At 37.8% G+C, this 18,041-nt stretch overlaps 1 protein-coding gene across 3 annotated transcripts in view; it reads right to left on the bottom strand.

Moving 5' to 3' along the window:
* Positions 1-18,041, bottom strand: part of FAM118B (family with sequence similarity 118 member B) — a 46,336-nt gene that overhangs the window by 16,933 nt on the left and 11,362 nt on the right. For 2 of the 3 annotated variants that reach the window (XM_073903956.1, XM_025893371.2), the window contains exons 2-4: positions 9,933-9,975; positions 6,340-6,432; positions 1,988-2,240 (exon numbers count right to left, since the gene is read on the bottom strand). In XM_073903956.1, coding sequence (XP_073760057.1) covers positions 1,988-2,240; positions 6,340-6,425 — 339 coding nt within the window. In that variant the 5' untranslated portion in view covers positions 6,426-6,432; positions 9,933-9,975. The remainder of the gene's footprint in view (positions 1-1,987; positions 2,241-6,339; positions 6,433-9,932; positions 9,976-18,041) is intronic. The other variant, XM_025893370.2, reaches the window with a different exon arrangement.

The following is an 18,041-nucleotide window of genomic DNA, read 5'->3' as shown; positions in this document are numbered from 1 at the left end:
GGACATCTGGGTAATTCTACCTTGTGTCTATTATGAATACGGCTATCACCATTTGTGTGTAAGTTTCTCTACAGGCATATGTTTTCATTTCTCTAAGGTGTATCTAGAAGTGAAACTGTTGGGTCAGATGGTAACTCTATATTTAATTGTTTGAGGAACTGCCAGACTGTGTTCTACATTGTCTGTACCATTTCACAATCCCAGCAGCGTATGAGGGATTCAATTTCTCCACATCCTCGCCAACACTTAACTATCTGACTTTCTGACTTTACCTCATGTGGTTCTGATTTGCATTTTTCTAATGACTACTACATGGAGCATCTTTTCATGTACTTACTGGCACATGGAACGATGTCTATTCAAATCCCTTGACTTATTTGCCTTTTTATTAAGTTATAATAGTTCTTTATATATTCTGGATACTACACCCTTAGGAGATAGATGAATTGCTAATATCTTCTGTTCGGGGGACAGGGGCTGTCTTTTTACTTTCTTGATAGTGCTCTTTGAGCCTAACAGCTTTTACGTTTGGTAAGGTGCGATGTATCTACCGTTTCTTTTGTTACTTGTGCTTCTGGTGTCATGTTTCAAAAAGTGCTGCCACGGGGCGCCTGGGTGGCTCAGTTAGTCAAGTGTCTGCCTTCGGCTCAGGTCATGATCCCAGGGTCCTAGGATCGAGCCCCGTGTCGGGCTCCCTGCTCCGCGAAGAGCCTGCTTCTCTCTCTCCCTCTGCCTGCCACTTGCCCGCTTGTGCTCTGTCAAATAAATAAAAATCTTAAAAAAAAAAAAAAGTGCTGCCAGGTCCAAAGGCATGAAGCTTTAAATCTGTTTTCTTCTAGTTTTATAGTTTTAGCTCTTATATTTAGGTTTTTTTATCCATTTTGAGTTAATTTTGTGTATGGTGTGAGACAGAGGTCCCATGAGCTCTTTAAAGCCTACTAATTATTTACATTATTCTAGGTTAGTAACAATTTATCACAACTGCGGACAAAGAAATGAAAAGAGGAAGTAAAAGGTACTAAGTTTCTGAAATGAGTCATGAACCAAGAGGAAATTACTTTTAAATGGCTCTTTTAGGCTAACTCTTAATGACACTTCTGTCCTATAAAGCCCGAGGGCCTGGGAGGAGGGGGTGGGAATCAACACTAATAATTTATAACAAGAGTTCTATTTTTTCCCCAAAAATATAGGATTTATGAAGATTTAGAGCATGATTTGGCTACTCTATTATTTCTAAATGTATCTTAAATGAATTCTGATTTTTGAAGGCATTTTGAAGACAATGTAAGACAAGGAGGGTCTTATCATTCATGAATTGGTATCCAACTCAGTTGGATAAAACAAGACAAAATTCCTCATAAATATTTTGAGTGAGCTCCTTTAAAAGGAACATTAAAAAAAAACGGTGTTGCTTCACCCAAAAATGATAAGAATTATCTCTAATCTTTCTGGGGTTCCCTAAAAGGCATGGATGCCAGGGAATACCACTTTCACAGTAATGAGCAGAGAATACAAAGTAAATTCAAAACACAGCAATAATGGGACAGTGGTCTCATTTCTGTATATATAAAGACTTCAACAACAACCCTCATGATTGCCATCTCTCACACACTCTCTCTCTCTCTCTCTCTCTCACACACACACACACACAAACACACACACGGTTCAAGATAACTACCCTGAATAGGGTCCATAAACAGACCTTTTGTGGAAGAGCCAAATGGTATGCAAATCTATAAGCTGGGTGGCTCAACTGATTAAGCCTCCAGACTCTGGATTTTAGCCTGGGTCATGATCTTGGGGTTGTGAGATCGAGCCCTGCACTGTAGTCCACTCTGGGCGGGCATGGAGCCTGCTTAAGACTCTCTCTCTCTCTCTCTCTCTGGGTCTGCCCCTCCCCCCCCCAAATCTATAAGCTCAAAATGACTATCCTTATTACATTCAGCACATGTGTCACGGTTTCAGGAAATACTGCTAGGATACTCACAGGAGAGAGTTTCTGGATAAGGTCATGGGCAACGTGGACAAGGTTTTTGTCTTCATGGAGACATTTCTGAAATTTTCTGCTCTCCTCATCTTCTAGAAGATCAAAGTCAATGGCGGCATCCAGTAAGGCCTGAATTAAGCCCTTCCAGGACTTCAGGGCTGGAACCTGTGGTGCAACCGCGGCACTAATGCCTGTTCCGATCACCAGCACAAGTTCCCGAGGCTTCTTAGTTTTTAGGCTTGGAAGCAGCTTCCTAGAAAAGTCAACCAAATGAAGAGGATTGGGAATGTCCAACAGATACGAGGCACATGGAAAGGCTGTTAAAAATCATGGTTTTCAGCTACCACTTTCACAGTTGCAAAGACGACAACTACCAGTTTCTGATACCTCTCCTGAGTCTCTTAAGCAAAAAGACCAGAATATTGTGCCAGGGCTTGCTGAAAAACCTATTTCAGGAATCCTAAAAGGCAATCTTAAAATCAATTTTCTCCCTCATAGTTCTCTCAACCTAAGAAAACCCACTAATAGTAGGAAAAGATCCAATTATATTATAGCCCAGCTGAGTTCTGCTAACTAAATTATATTTTAAATTTCAAAAAACATGGATTCCCGAGAGAAATGAAATCCATACAAATTAAATTCCTATTGTTGAGATATAAAAAAGAGATGAAAGAAAGCCAAAGTTAAGCCCAAACTCTGTAAACACAAATAAGATAAAACTGAGCATGACTAATGACTAAAACTGAGAATGAGACAGTAAAGTATGGGAACATTTCACTGTGATTTTGTTCTAGATTTCTGCAAGGCAAAAAGAAAAAAAAAGTAGCTAACAAAATTCTGAAAACACAGGAGCTTCACATTACCTAAATAAACAAAGATACAACTATTCAACAGATAAGACAAGAAGTGGAAAACACTCCTTTCTTACTGTGAGACAAGCACAGAGTTCTGTCTTGAAGAGCGAGCACAGACACAGGTTTTGTGTTTTGGTTCTCCATACCCCACCCCCTGCTTCAATCTGGAAACTATATTAAAATCTGTTTGAAATACGTCTACTCACTTTAATTTTTGCTAATGGCAGGTGTTCTCCAAGAAACTGCCTTTCTCAATTTGTCAAAACAATAGAAAAAGGATTGCATTTTGGCAAAACGTAAGAAATGGTAGTTTAAGCCTTGGGCAACCTGTTTTGGGGAAACAAACTTAAGAACTGCCTTCCCTATCTCCAACTCTTGAATTCAGTCATTCGACAAATATGAAAAACTTACAAAGTACCAGACCCTATGGGAGGCACCAGTGATGTTTCCATGAGTAAAATGAAGTCCCTAATCTTAAAAGTTTAGTCTACTGGAAAAGACTGATAATAGATATTAGAAGCAAATGATGAAATGAGTATCAGTTCAAGGCAATCAAGATATGGAAACATACACAAACATATACTCATAGAAAATTTCTAGAAGGATTCACAAGAACTGTAAATAGTGGTTAATTCTGGGGATTAGGGAGAATAAGGATTTTTACTTTTCACTTGATTGTGCTTTATTATTTGAATTTTTTACCTCACCCATTATAGGTTTAAGGTATAATCTGCCTAACTTAAAATTTCCAGTTAAAAAGGAAAAAATTAGCAGTTGTGGTTTATTTCTGATTCTTCCTAAAACCACTAAGTAATTATAATTTTTTAGAAGGTATAAATTCGTAAAAATCAAAATAAGAAAAGATGACAGCAGATAACACAGGCCAACAAAATTTTAGGAGTTGTACAGTAAGAGATGATTCCCTCTATAAAGCTTTCGGAATGTTCAAATAAATCTGAAGGTAGAGGGACAGGTGGGGCCAAAACAGGATTTGTTGCAAGGCCATATTAGAAGCAGTTAGAACTCTACGACTGGAGGCTTGCTTTCCAGAGAGGTTGAACCAGAGGGTTCTGTATTTGAGAACACTGTGCACAGCTTGGGAAAGGGAATTAAGTAAAAGTCAGTATATGAAATGTAAGGCTCTCCCCTGTGCCCTTCTCCCAGAGGAGACATTGGCAGTCAACCTTGTACCTGCACCCTATTCCCCATCCAGTCATCCTCTGTGGGGGAAAATGGCCAGCATGAGAAAAAAGACCCACACATTCTGATAGGTGGGGATTCCTCAGCTACAGAACCTGGCCCATGCTTGACATCCACAGCGAAACCCATCAGCAACCAAGTCCCTAATGCACACACAGAGTCTCCAACTGGCTTTTTAGTGTCCTCTCAAATATGAGCAAAGAAAGGTCACCTTACATTTGAACAGAGCCCCCAATGTGAGGGTTACACCTAAACAAACTAGCAGAGAGAAAGGAATCTGGAGGAAACAAGTGACAATAGGGGAAAGACAAGAAAAATGGAAAACGGTATCTCATATAGATTAAAAAAAAAAGGCATCTATGAAAAATGAACAAAATGCTATAAAAAAGGGGTGGGCAAACAAATAGATTTCTTGGAAATTAAAAATATAATGAATAAATTTATAACACGGGAAGAAAAAAGAAAATCTCTGAGAAAGTATAATGATAAAGCAATAGAGAACTAGAGTATTGGGGCACCTGGGTGGCTCAGTCGGTTAAGAGTCCGACTCTTGATTTTGGCTCAGGTCATGACCTCTAGGTCATGAGGTCAAGCCCCTCGCTGGGCTCTGTGCTGGGCATGGAGCCTGCTTAAGATTCTCTCTCTCAGGATGCCTGGGTGAATCGGTCGGTTAAGGTCTGCCTTCAGCTTAGGTCATGATGCCAGGGTCCTGGGATCAAGCCCTGTGTCGGGCTCTCTGCTCAGCAGGGAGCCTGTTTCTCCCTCTCCCTCTGCCCGCCTCTCCCCCTGCTTGTGCTCTCTCTCTCTCCTCTCTCTGTCAGATAAATAAAATCTTAAAAAAAAAAGAAAGATTCTCACACACCCCCACGCTCACACACACATTTTCTCTCTCTCTCAAAAAAAGAAAAAGAAAAAAGAAAACTATAGAGTCTTACTGCAGAAGATCCAACATCTGAATACCAAGAGTTCTACTACAAAGGCACAATATAGAAAAAACTATAAAGACAATTATCAAATAAGAAAAAAAATTTTCCACAGTGAATTATCAGTAGCCAACTCATTAGGGCCACCTGATATCTAGACTCATATGAAGGTACATCACTGTGAAATTTCAGGTTGCTGAGAACAAAATAACTATCCTTACAAGCTTCCAGTGAGAAAAGAAGAGGACATGTAACACAAGGACTGGGAATCAGCAAAGAGTCACTATTTTAGCAGGAACACATAGCTGCTAGCAGAGAATGAGTAATAATTTCATAACTCTAAGGAATATGATTTCCTATCTAAAACTCTACACTCAGGCCAAATCATCAAATAAATGGACAAATATGATAAGGACATCTTCAAACATCTCCAAAAACTCTTCTCCTGTGAATCCTTACTGAGGAAGCACAATGAGAGTATTTTTCAGCGAAATGAAAGGGAAAGACAATATCTAGGAAAGAGAGGATCCAATACAGGAGAGATATAAAAGGAATTCTGGGGGTCATGGGAAAGGAAAATGGCAAACATCAGCAATGTAGCAGGCCTGGAGAACAACGGTCCAGAGCAGAGGACTGTCCAGAAGGAAAAATCTATGAAACAATGTAAACTAGAGTAAATTACTGATGAGTGTCAGCATACCTAAGAGATTTATTCTTCTGTCACAGAGTTTGAAGATAAGCTGATAGGTACATAGAAAACAAAGCAAACCAAAAAACAAACAAAAACAAAAACAAAGGATACTCTTTAATAACTTGGAGGAAAAAATGGACAAGAAAGTATAATCAAAACACTGTTAGGCTCAGCTATGAATACTATTCATCCAGTCATATATGTAACTATTAAAAAACTGACTTAACCAAGAATTGTGATATAAACACCAGGGGGATGTCGGGAAAGAGTGTTTGACGTGTGTATATGGTAGGGGCAACATGTGGGGAGAGGCTCCAGGAGGGCAAGCTTAATCCTCATCTTCCTTAATTGGAAAATAGATAAAACCAAAAAACTAAAAAATAGCAGTATATACACATTATTTAAAAATATGGATGCAAGTATTAGAAGAAACAGATTAAAAAAGTTGAAAGTGATTATCTCTGGAGAGGGACAAGGCATTATAAGCTTTGAAGAACTGACTTATAAATTATGTACATTTATGACATTTTTTAAATAAAAATTAAATCCAAAATAAAAATAGTTTTTATATGAAGGTCAATATTAATTTGTGAAAACTGGACTGTAGGGCAAGTTTGTTATTTTTTGTAATCTACCATAAATGGTAATTTATTAAATATTCCTCGATTCCCTTCCCTTGTTTACCTGGGCTTTTTGGTGGGGGGTGCGCCATCACTGAAGTATCCAAGAATCTTGTCTATATCAGAGACCTGGCTCCCTGTAGAAGCCATCCAGTTTCTAAAATAGATTAAACACCACAGACCACAATTAGATCTGTTAATATATACCATTCAAAACAGCACACATGTTAAACAGTTTTAATGAGGTGTATACCCTAAAGGTGTTCTAGAGGTATTCCCTGCTCAACAGAGATTCATTAATTAATGAGCATCCCAAACTTAAAGAATTAAATTCACTTAAAAGAAATTAACCTTGAAATTATGACTTTGGTGCTCCATACTGTCATCTTGTTTCTGTTCCTGAAGGCTCTCCCCTACCCCGTTCTTCCCAAAACAAAACAAAAATCGATGTCAATTCATGTCAATTATTGGCCATCACTTTGTGTAGCCTAAGAAATACCTGCTATTCTCCCCTGAGATAGGCTTGGGAAGACTTAGGGGATAAAAACAATCCATGGATAAGTGTGCTAATAGACCACAATTATCCATTTACTATCAACTAAAGAAATCACTGAGTCAAGAATAGAACAATCAATACTAATTCGCTGATTGTTAGACATTCCTTGTTGCTGAACAACTACATCCTCACAGGCAGTGAGGCATGTCTCCCTAGCTGAACAGAGTGGACTCTTAGACACTGTGATAAATGGGAAAGGTATTATCAAGCAAAGATGCATGAAAAACGACCAATTATGTTCAGATGATGGGATAACTAGCAAAAGTGAGAGAATTACCATGGATTAGAATGAAAATTATAATGAGAAGTTTTAATTGCTCAAAATTTTAGTAAACTTGCTAAATCTAAGGACCATTAATTCTAAAACAGCAATATTTTAAATAGTGTGTACACACACATACACACATATCCAACAAAAGGCAATACACAGTACCAGAGTTGTAAGGGTTTTATTGTTCTTTCATTGTCAATGTTTAGAAATAACCAGGGGCGTCTGGGTGGCTCAGTCAGTTAAGTGTCTGACTCTCAGTTTTGGCTCAGGCTGTGAACTCAGGGTCTTGATCTCATGGGTCATGGGAGTGAGTCCTGTGTCAGTCTCCACGCTGAGCAGGGAGTCTGCTTGAGGATTCTCTCCCCCTGCCCCTCACCCCATGCACCCCCTCTCTCTAAATAAATAGATAAATCTTTAGAAATAACCAAATTCCTACTAATTATTTCAAGTTTACTATTTTAGTAGAAAGCTTTTTCTTCATGTAAACATTTTCTCAAGTCTGCTGAACTAATTTTTCTGATAAATAGAAGGCTCAGTTCCTTACCCCATATTGCTTCACACATAATGGAATTCTTTGATATCATAATCATTAGGAAAATAGGAATCTGAAAATCATAAAGTGAGTTAGGAAGTAGGCCATCTTTCTAGTCAAATCTTTGATTCTGTTGGTGAGAAAGCTGGGGCTCAGAGAAGACACATGAATTACTTAACTCAGTTAAGCTGTGCCTTAATAATCACTGGAGATGTCTGTTAAACATACGTGTTCTTAAAAATAAGGTCTATTAATTAGCTTAAAAGACGGTATATATTCTCAGGCTCTAAACTCAAATTACTGAACCAGAATCTCCAGAATCTTCAGGAAATTCTTATGATGAGGTAAAAAGGAAACATCCAAATGAAATGCAACAATTTTTCTACAATGCAGCTACTCTGTTAAATGTAGGACATTTAACACAGGCGTACCATCTGCTATCCTCTCTTCATTTAAGTGTATACATCATTTATTATAGTCAATACCATCCCAGTTTGCTAAGAATTAATCACCATTAAAATATTTCCAAGTTTTAATTTGTGGAAGTCATTTTCTACTCTAAAGTCCAGTCTATGCTCTAGATTGGAGAAGAACTGGTAGAAGAGTGGTTACTTCTACTGTATGTGGGACAACCTGTTAGCTTGGGGATGGTTTTAAAAAATACACAATGAAAAGTGTGTATGCTTATGCTCTTCCTTTAAACATGGTTCTAAAAGGCCATCATCTGAAAAATTACAGCCATGCAAAAAATACTCTGTATTAAGAAAGATTAAAAAAAAGTAAAAAGGGAATTAATTTAATATTTATTAAGTTTTGAAGACAGACATCTTCAGAATTCAGTGCTCAGTTCAGCTACTAAACCTGAGTTTTAACAAACTGTTAGATAGTGCTTACCCACATGCCAAACACTATTTACAAATATTAACTCATGTAATCCCTATAAGCTTATGAAATACCATTATTACCCTATTTTTAGGGATGAGAAAACTGAAGGACGGAAAGGCTGGATAGCATAATTCAAACCAAGGTGGTCTGCCTCCCAAGACCATGGTCTGAAATATTCTATTTATTACAATCTAAAAATGTTCTCCAAGTATTAGCATCTCACCTTTTGTTCATTTGTTTTTAATTTGCAGGCCAAAACTATCAAAAAAGGAAGATCCCACATTCCAGAAAGATTTACTCGAAATAATTCTGTGGCTCAGGTCATGATCTCAAGTCCTGGGATTGAGCCCCACATTGGGCTCCCAGCTCAGCGGGGAGCCTGCTTCTCCCTCTCCCTCTGCCTCTCCCCCTGGTTTGTGCTCTCTCTCTCTCAAATGAATAAATAAAATTAAAAAAAAAATTCTGTATAATGCTTAACAGCTGCTCCATGACCAGGTGCACTGCTGATGTAATCATGGCACCCACTTAAACTCAAGCTGAATGAAACAGCTTTTTCTGGTGACAAGTGCTATTTGTTACATACCCCCAACCACCACTAATCTACCTAGACCGGTCCTATCATTTTCTCCTGGAAAATATGCTAGGCCACTTTTGCTGGATTCTAACAGATGGTAAATTCTTGATGTCTATACCTGAATACTAAGCTTTCTTATTTTTTTTCTTTACAGAGTCAACTATTCTGAAGGTCCATTCATTCTACATAATTTAAGATAATTAAATATGGCCAACAGCTCCTAACAAGGTGTTACTGCAATGTTTTGGGTCCTCTTATTTAGGAACTGAATGAGAAGAAATTCAATATCACCACATTATATTTGATCATATACACATCCTGTTTTGTAACAGGATAACATCTTTCCTTCAGGCTAAAGGATGCCTCATAGGCTACAATCTCACACATACACCCCAAGTGGCATCAAAGCATAAACCATCTTATTTCTTCCAGAGTACTGTTTCAGAAAAAAAGAAATCCATTTTAGTGTTTATCCTAAACAACATGCAGTTACTTATAAAAAGCTTCCACACTGTGAAAATCTTATAAAGTATTCCTAACATGCATCAACTAGTTCACACATTAACTTCTTTTTGTGATCACTATTTGAGCTTTTCATTTCAGTGGGACTTGCTATGTACAGCAGAGATGGGAAAAGCTTTTCTGCCACAAGAAAACCAAAGGCAATTGCCTGTGGCAGTGTCTTTGTTACTACAATTACTGCTAACGCCACCAAAATATCCAAGACTAAGAGAGTTCCGCAAAACAAAAGTCAAATATTTGGTAAATGCTCAGAAAAGTAACAGCAACCTCATTAAATTTTGTAAGGCTCAAGTCTGCATATAAGAAAGGACACTTACACTTTGAAGCCTGTCAGCTTGGCAGGAAAAAGGATGCTTCCATCTGGTAAATCAAAGGGAAAAATCAAGGCAAACGTTTTGGGAAAAATTCATTAAGAAACAAAAAAGGGACAAGAGGAAAAGGGGTGGTTATAGGACTGAAATTAAATTCATATAAACTAGAGGACTTGTAGATTTGAAAACATTAACGAATCACAGTAGCTCTTGCTTTCTTAGCATCTTGGTGCTGCAATGATAGCAAAATCTGGTTCCGTTTCCGGTTCAAAAATCAGAGTGAGGTCTCTCCCCGTGCTTCTAGTGTGTAGTGTTCAGCTCAAACAACTGGCAGGCCAGAAGGAACTCAGAATACATTCTGGTATATGGGTGGATGGAATAAATCAAAAGGAGAGAGAAGTTCTAATGATGACATTTTTGCCTGGAAATAAAAGATCTACAACACTACCCTGGGGAAGTGGTACCTTTCTTGCCTTAAAAGATCAGTTTTATTTACAGCAAGCTTTCCCCCATTCTATTAAAAAAAAGGGGGGGGAGGCACCTGGGTGGCTCAGTCTGTTAAGTGTCTGCCTTTGGCTCAGGTCATGATCCTAGGGTCCTGGGATCAAGCCCAGGGTCAGGGCTCCCTGCTCGGCAGGAAGCCTGCTTCTCTCTCCCTCTGCCCCTCCCCCTGCTATCTCTCGCTCTTGCTCTCTCTCTCAAATAAATAAAATCTTAAAAAAAAATAAAATAAAATCCAAAATGGTATCATAATGTACTTAACATGTTTAAAAAAAAAAAAATAAGACCGTGACTAGAAGACTGGTTTATTTCTCTAGCACAAACACATAAAAGGGTTAACTTCATTTTTTAAGGGAAAAAGACAGTCATCCTCCAACTTGGAAGAAACCAAATCCGTCTAGTTGTGGCTTTTGGCCTAATTCCAACACATCTGGTTTTTAACAACTATGGGGGAGGGAGAAAGGAAAAGATATCCAGTATATAGTACTACAAAAGCGTACTCAACAAACTTGTTGACAATTAACAAATCAAATGTTTTACTCAGGTAGTTGGTGAATTCAGTTTTATAATGTAGACTGCACCCTTTCCTATCAGTGTATAAAACAAATTTTCCATCTTCTTCCTTCTAACACACACACTCATACACACAGATGAAACTGATACAGAGGAATTACATCTACCAGCGCTAGGGCTGGATTCCTCTGTGTACCCCAGTCTTGAAGCATTTCCTCTACCTCTGGTTAACTCAGTTTGCTCTTACTTCTGTATCTAAATTGTATGCACCTGACATCCTCTATGCTCTGTCAGATAAGATCTGCATCACACTTACTTCCTGAAAATCTGTTGTAACGTAGTCACTGGTAAAATGCCAGATGGACACTACTGACTCTTGGTATTTTACCAGCAAACACTGACCCAATATGTCCAATATATGAATGACCTCATCAGAGCTATATATGAATGACCTCATAAGAAGCTTGATCCCAGGACCCTAGGATCATGACCTGAGCCAAAGGCAGACACTTTACCGACTTTAAAGAATGAGAGGTTTGCCCCAAATTCTAGAAAGTCTTTTAATTCAAGTCCTAAGATCAACCATATTAGTATTCCAGGCTAAAGAGCTCAGATGTTGTTTATATCAGTTATTTTCAATTATAAAACCAAAGTAACGTATTACGTACAGGGAACAAAACTGTTTCAAGAAGGAACGGTAGGACATCCAAATTAAAATTTCATCTGAGGGCGCCCGGGTGGCTCAGTCGTTAAGCGTCTGCCTTTGGCTCAGATCATGATCCCAGGGTCCTGGGATGGAGCCCGGCTTCAGGCTCCCTGCTCCACGGGAGGCCTGCTTCTCCCTCTCCCACTCCCCCTGCTTGTGTTCCCTCTATGTGTCTCTCTGTCAAATAAATAAATAAAATCTTTAAAAAAAATTTTTCATTTGAATTAGAAGTTGGTGACTGAAGTTGATGATTTTACTGTGCAAAGAATGATAACTTCCTTCTTTGTCAACTGCTTTCCCTCCTGTGAAGCTTCTGAAAAGGTATACCCTGAAAACAATGACACATGTTGCTAAGGAAGGAGACTTTTTAATAAAATAGTTTCCATGTATCAAGTAAAAATCATACAATTTCACCGCAAATGACAAAGGGTAGTCACTGAAAATGAGATTAAATAAATCAAGATTTTATGTTCTGGGGAGTCCTTGAAAACTATATCCCTCCTCCTAAGACACTGTGGGTTTTGGATGGCAATACTGTCAAGGGCTGACTTTTCATGCCAAAAGAGCACACACAATACCACTGCATACAAATGCAGGTTCATCCAAGTTTGGGCGATCCCAGAAGATCTCATCATTATAGAGGATCTCTCTGAGTTAAAATTTGACCAGCCTTAAAGAAGGGAAGACTATTCTGTCATAACAAAAATAAAAATGTTTATTAAGACTATCCCACCTAATTTCCACCCCTTTTCACTTGCTTGAGGATTTCTGACTCAAAGAGTACTGAATTTGACAGTTTAAAAAAAGTTACATTTTGACAATATAAAGCTTGGCAAACGTTATGATTAAAAACGCTAAGTTTACTTGAATGTTAACAGTGATTAAGTGAATTCACGGTCAACCTGAGGTGAAACACCTCAGAGGTCCCTACATCGTAGCCGTGGAATCCAACCCCATTAAACAGCAAAACCAAGGATAGGATACAAGATACAAAGTAGATTTGCTTTACAATTATTCTTAGAGTTAACTAAAAGGAAAATAAAATGTTCTTCATTTAAGATAAACAAAAAGAAATCACTCAAGTCCAATTTATTCATTACTTTCAAATTCATGTTCAAGTGCATAAACAGATATAACAGATAAAAAAATAATTGAATAGACACCCATCTTAGGTTCCTAATTATGTTTAAAACTCAGTTATCAGAATACCCAATAAAAAGTGACTAAGAATAAACTTGCTTTGAGTGTATTCTATTTCTTTTAATCTTGTCTTATAACAGCTGTAAAGTCTACTAAACGTTAGGTTCTTAAACTTTCCACCTAGAATGGCAATGGAGGGGCGCCTGGGTGGCTCAGTCGGCTAAGTGTATGACTCTTGATTTCGGCTCAGGTATCGTGGGATCAAGGGGTCGTGGGATCAAGGGGTCGTAGGATCAAGCCCCACGATCCCCATGTCGGGCTCTGCGCTCCAGAGAGTCTGCTTGGGATTCTCTCTCTCCTTCTCCCTCTGCACCTCCCAACAGTGCATACACACTCTAATAAATAAATAAATCTTAAAAAAAAAAAAAAGAATGTCAATGGAACTGGAGGCTTAAAGAGCTGGCAGTAGTTCCTTTAAAAGAGGGTTAAAAAAAAAAAGAGGGTAGACCACTAAATTTTGGGATGATTCATATGCAGTCCTATCTGGAGAAAGAAGAGAAAAAGCCCTGCAATTTTTTTTAAAAAAGCGCTTCTAATTTGCAGTTCTATGAACACATACCATTTCCCTTGTTTTCAGCGAGAAGAAAGTACAGCTGACCCTTGAACAATGTGGGAGTTAGGGGCACCAACCCCCTCCATGAAGTTGAAAATTCACATATAACTTCTGACTCTCCCAAACTACTGTTGACCATAAGCCTTACTAGTAACATGAACAGTTGCTTAACATATATTTTCTATGTTATACGTATTATGTACTATATTCTTATAATAAAGTTATTTTCTCTAGAAAATAAAATGTTAAGAAAATCACAAGGAAGAGAAAATACATTTACAGTAGTATACCCTATTTATCAAAAACAAATCTGCATATAAGAAAATAATCCCATTTACAATTGCACCAAAAACTAAAATATCTAGGAATAAACCTAACCAAAGAGGTAAAAGACCTATACTCTGAAAACTATTAAACACTGATGAAAGAAATTCAAGATGATGCAAAAAAATGGATATTCCATGCTCAAGTTAGAAGAATAAATATTGATAATATGTCTATACTACCCAAAGCAATCTAAAGATGTAATGCAATCCCTATCAGAATACCAACAGCAATTTTCAGAGAACTAGAACAAACAATCCTAAAATTTGTATGGAATCACGAAAGACTCAAATAGCCAAAGTAATCTTGAAAAAGAAAAACAAAACTGGAGATACCACAATTCCAGATTTCAAGTTATATTACAAAGCAGTAGTAATTAAAACAGTATGGTACTGGCACAAATACAGACACATAGATCAATGGAATAGAACAGAAAACCCAGAAAGAAACCCACAATTATATGGTCAATTAATCTTTGACAAAGGAGGAATGAATATACAATGGGAAAAAAGTCTTTTCAATAAACAGTGTTGGAAAAACTGGACATCCACATGCAAAAAGAGTGAAACTGGACCACTTTCACCATACACAAAAATAAACTCAAAATGGATTAAAGACATAAATGTGAGACCTGAAACTATAAAAATCCTAGAAGAGAACACAGGTAGTAATCTCTCGGACACTAGCTGTAACATTTTTCTAGATATGTCTCTTGAGGCAAGGGAAACAAAAGCAAAAATAAATATTGGGACTATATGAGAATAAAAAGTTTCTGCACAACAAAGGAAATAATCAACAAACCTAAAAGGCAACCTACTCAATGGGAGAAGATATTTGCAAATGACATGTCCAAAAAAGGCTTAGAATCCAAAATATATAAAGAACTGCTACAATTCAACACCCAAAAAAAATCCAATTAAAAATGGGCAGAGGACATGAACAGACATTTCTCCAATGACAGAGATGGCCAACAGACACATTGAAGATGCTCAGCAACACTCATCATCAGGAAGATATAAATCAAAACTAAAATGAGATAATCACCTCACACCTGTCAGAAATGGCTAAACTCAAAAACACAAGTAACAACAAGTGTTGGTGAGGATATGGAGAAAAAGGAACCCCCTTACACTCTTGGTGGGAATGCGAACTGCTGCAGCCATTGTGGAAAACAGTATGGAAGTTCCTCAAAAAATTAAAAATAGAACTACCCTACAACCCAGTAACCGCAGTACTGGGTATTTATCCAAAGAATACAAAAACACTAATTCAAAGGGATACATGCACCCCTGTGTTTATGCAGCATTATTTACATAGCCAAACTATGAAAGCAGCCCAAGTGTCCATCAATAATTGAGTTGATGAAGAATAAATGGTATATACATACAATGGAATATTATTCATCCATAAAGAAGAATGAAATCTTGCCATTTGTAACAACATGGATAGAGCTAGAGAGTATAATGCTAAGCAAGATAAGTCAGTAAAAGAAAGCAAGTATCTTAAGATCTCACTCATGTGGAATTTAAAAAACAAAACAAAGACGCAAAGCGGGGAAAAAAGACAAACCAAGCAGCAGACTTTTTTTTTAGTAGGCTCCATGCCCAGCAGAGAGTCCAACGCAGGGCTTGAACTCATGACCCTGAGATCAAGACCTGAGCTGAGATCGAGTTAGACACTTAACCAACTGAGCCAACTAGGCACCCCAACAGATTCTTAACTATAGAGAAACAACTGATGGTACCCAGAGGGAAGGAGGGTGGGACGGCGGAATAAAACAGGGAATAAGGATTAAAGAGTACACTTATCAGGATGAAAAAAAATTCTATGTATAAGTGGACCCATGCAGTTCAAACCTGTGTTATTTAAAGGTCAAATGTAGAATGTTTTGCTTCAGAAAGTCAAAGACCCATGCTTCTGAGCATTTTCTTTAGTGGTCTCACTTGAACTTCAACCTCATGGGAAACTAGGCTAGAAACAATGAACAGCAATTCACAGATAGGACTCAAATACAAAAATCAACCATGACAAATTGGGAAAGGAATCGATGAGAAAGAAGAAATTAAAAAAGATACTCTATGAAAAATAAAATTCAGAAACAGGGGAAAAGATTATGGCAAGTATGGTTGGAACAACTCCAGTGATTGCACTGGATAAATTGGTTCTTTATAAAGCACACTGTGCATCTGAAACAAAGGGCACTGAATACATATACCAATGTAAGACACCTGATATGCATGGGACTTAGGCAATACTCTCTCTACTAGATTGTCATTGATTAGGATCTTATGAATGTAGTGTGATGATTTAGACTGGAAACTTAAGAAACACAAGGAAAACACAGAGTCAAAAAAACAGAAAATTAGACCACCTAATTAAAAAATGTTAAAAGGATTTAGAGCTACTGAGTTTGAAAAACATAAGGGAAGTAAAATCAAACCTGCTCTTAGAGCGCAGTTTCCCCTAAGCCCAATCCTCAACACTATCACTGCTCCTCTTAGAGACAAGTGTATTTGGCACCCCTGCCATCCTTTGCTATAAAACAAAGCCTTTTGGCTTTCCACCTGGAGACCTATAAACTGGAATGGTAAAATTTCAGTTTTTACTAAATGCTAGGTCTTAAGATCATGTGATCCAACATCATTTCTTATTCATAGAAAAAGAGATTTTTGTATGTTTAGCTGCCCTATGAAATGAGCTTAAATTTTGTGTTACTTTGGAATTATCTAATTTAAGACATGAGTCTAGGTGTTCATCAATAACATCTACAGAACATTCACAGGATGGGAATTCTTAGCCCTATTATTCATGTATTTTGGCTTATGAATTTTGAAATTGAGGAGAAACTCATTCCTAGAAAGCCAAGTAACTGTCCCTCCCTCTGGACACACTAGTCTCTTTCCTGGTACTCAAACAGGCCCGGTACACTCTTGGTTGTTCCTTCTGCCTGGCATGCTCTTCGTAAGTTTTAAATTTTTGCTCAAATCATACCTTCTCAATGATGCTACCCCGACTACCCTACTTAAAACTGCAATCTCTCCACTTAATGCATTAACTGCTCTACTTTTTAAAGATTTTATTTATTTATTTTAAAGATTTTATGTATTTATTTGACAGAGACACAGCGGGAGAGGGAACACAAGCAGAGGGAGTGAGAGAGGGAGAAGCAGGCTCCCCACTGAGCAGGGAGCTCAATGTGGGGCTTGATCCCAGGACCCTGGGATCATGACCTGAGTTGAAGGCAGACACTTAATGACTGAGCCACCCAGGTGCCCCGATTTTATTTATTTAAAGCATGTGCATGAGCAGGGGGAAGGTCAGAGGGAGAGGGACAGAATCCCAAGCAGACTCAGCACCGAGCGCAGAGCCCAATGCAGGGCTCAATCCCACGACCCTGACATCATGACCTGAGCCCCAACCAAGAGTCAGATGCTCAACCGACTGAGCCACCCAGGCTCCCCTAACCGATTACTTTTTATTTCAAAGCCCATACCACTCTCTAACATATTAATTATATTTATGACAAGCATAATAAATATACTAATTATGTTTATTATTTGTCATCTGCCTCCACCCACTGGGAAGTAAGCTTTTCAAAGGTAGGAATCTTTGTTTAGTTCACAATATATATCCCAAGATCCTCGAACAGTACCTGGCAGATGGTAGGCATTCAGATATTTACTGAATGAACTAACACAAACGCAAAATGTTGCTCATGATTTGAATTACAAGAAAGAATTTCCTGTATTACAGACAACACATTTCCTACTAAAAGAAATACCCCATTAATGCTTTGAATGTAGCAAAAACCATGAAAGACCATTTCTTTTTTAAGTGGAACATATGGGAAAAGCCACATTCCTGTGAACATTGTGTGCACAGTAAATCAACATTCAGACTATCAATTTTCCAGATATGATCATAACAGCCAGTGATGGTAATCTGATCCTAGCAGGCAAAAGAAGGATTTCAGACTTTAGGTTTCAAGGCTATCCTCTGACACTAACTGAACATTTTTATATATAAATCATTTTATTTTTGTAACTCATGTTTCTGACATCTAAGATGTAAATTGATTCTTAAGGGTAGATTCTTAAGGCAAGAACTCTGTCTGGCAAATGACTCCAGGACATCAGTATTTTGGACTAAGAAATCAGTTTCTGTATCTTATATACTAAATCTATCCAAAGTGCTTTCTTTACACGACTAGAGAAGAAGAAAAGCTTATGTAGCGGCAAAAGGGATTTCAAAACACAAACTGGATTAAGTCACAGTTTAAAACCATTCAGTGGTTTCTCACTGCAGTTAATAAAATGAC

This window comes from Callorhinus ursinus, unplaced genomic scaffold, assembly GCF_003265705.2.
Source record: "Callorhinus ursinus isolate GAN/ISIS: 27379988/994484 unplaced genomic scaffold, GSC_fseal_2.0 scaffold19, whole genome shotgun sequence".
NCBI lineage: Eukaryota > Metazoa > Chordata > Mammalia > Carnivora > Otariidae > Callorhinus > Callorhinus ursinus.
This window is presented reverse-complemented; position numbering and strand designations above follow the sequence as displayed.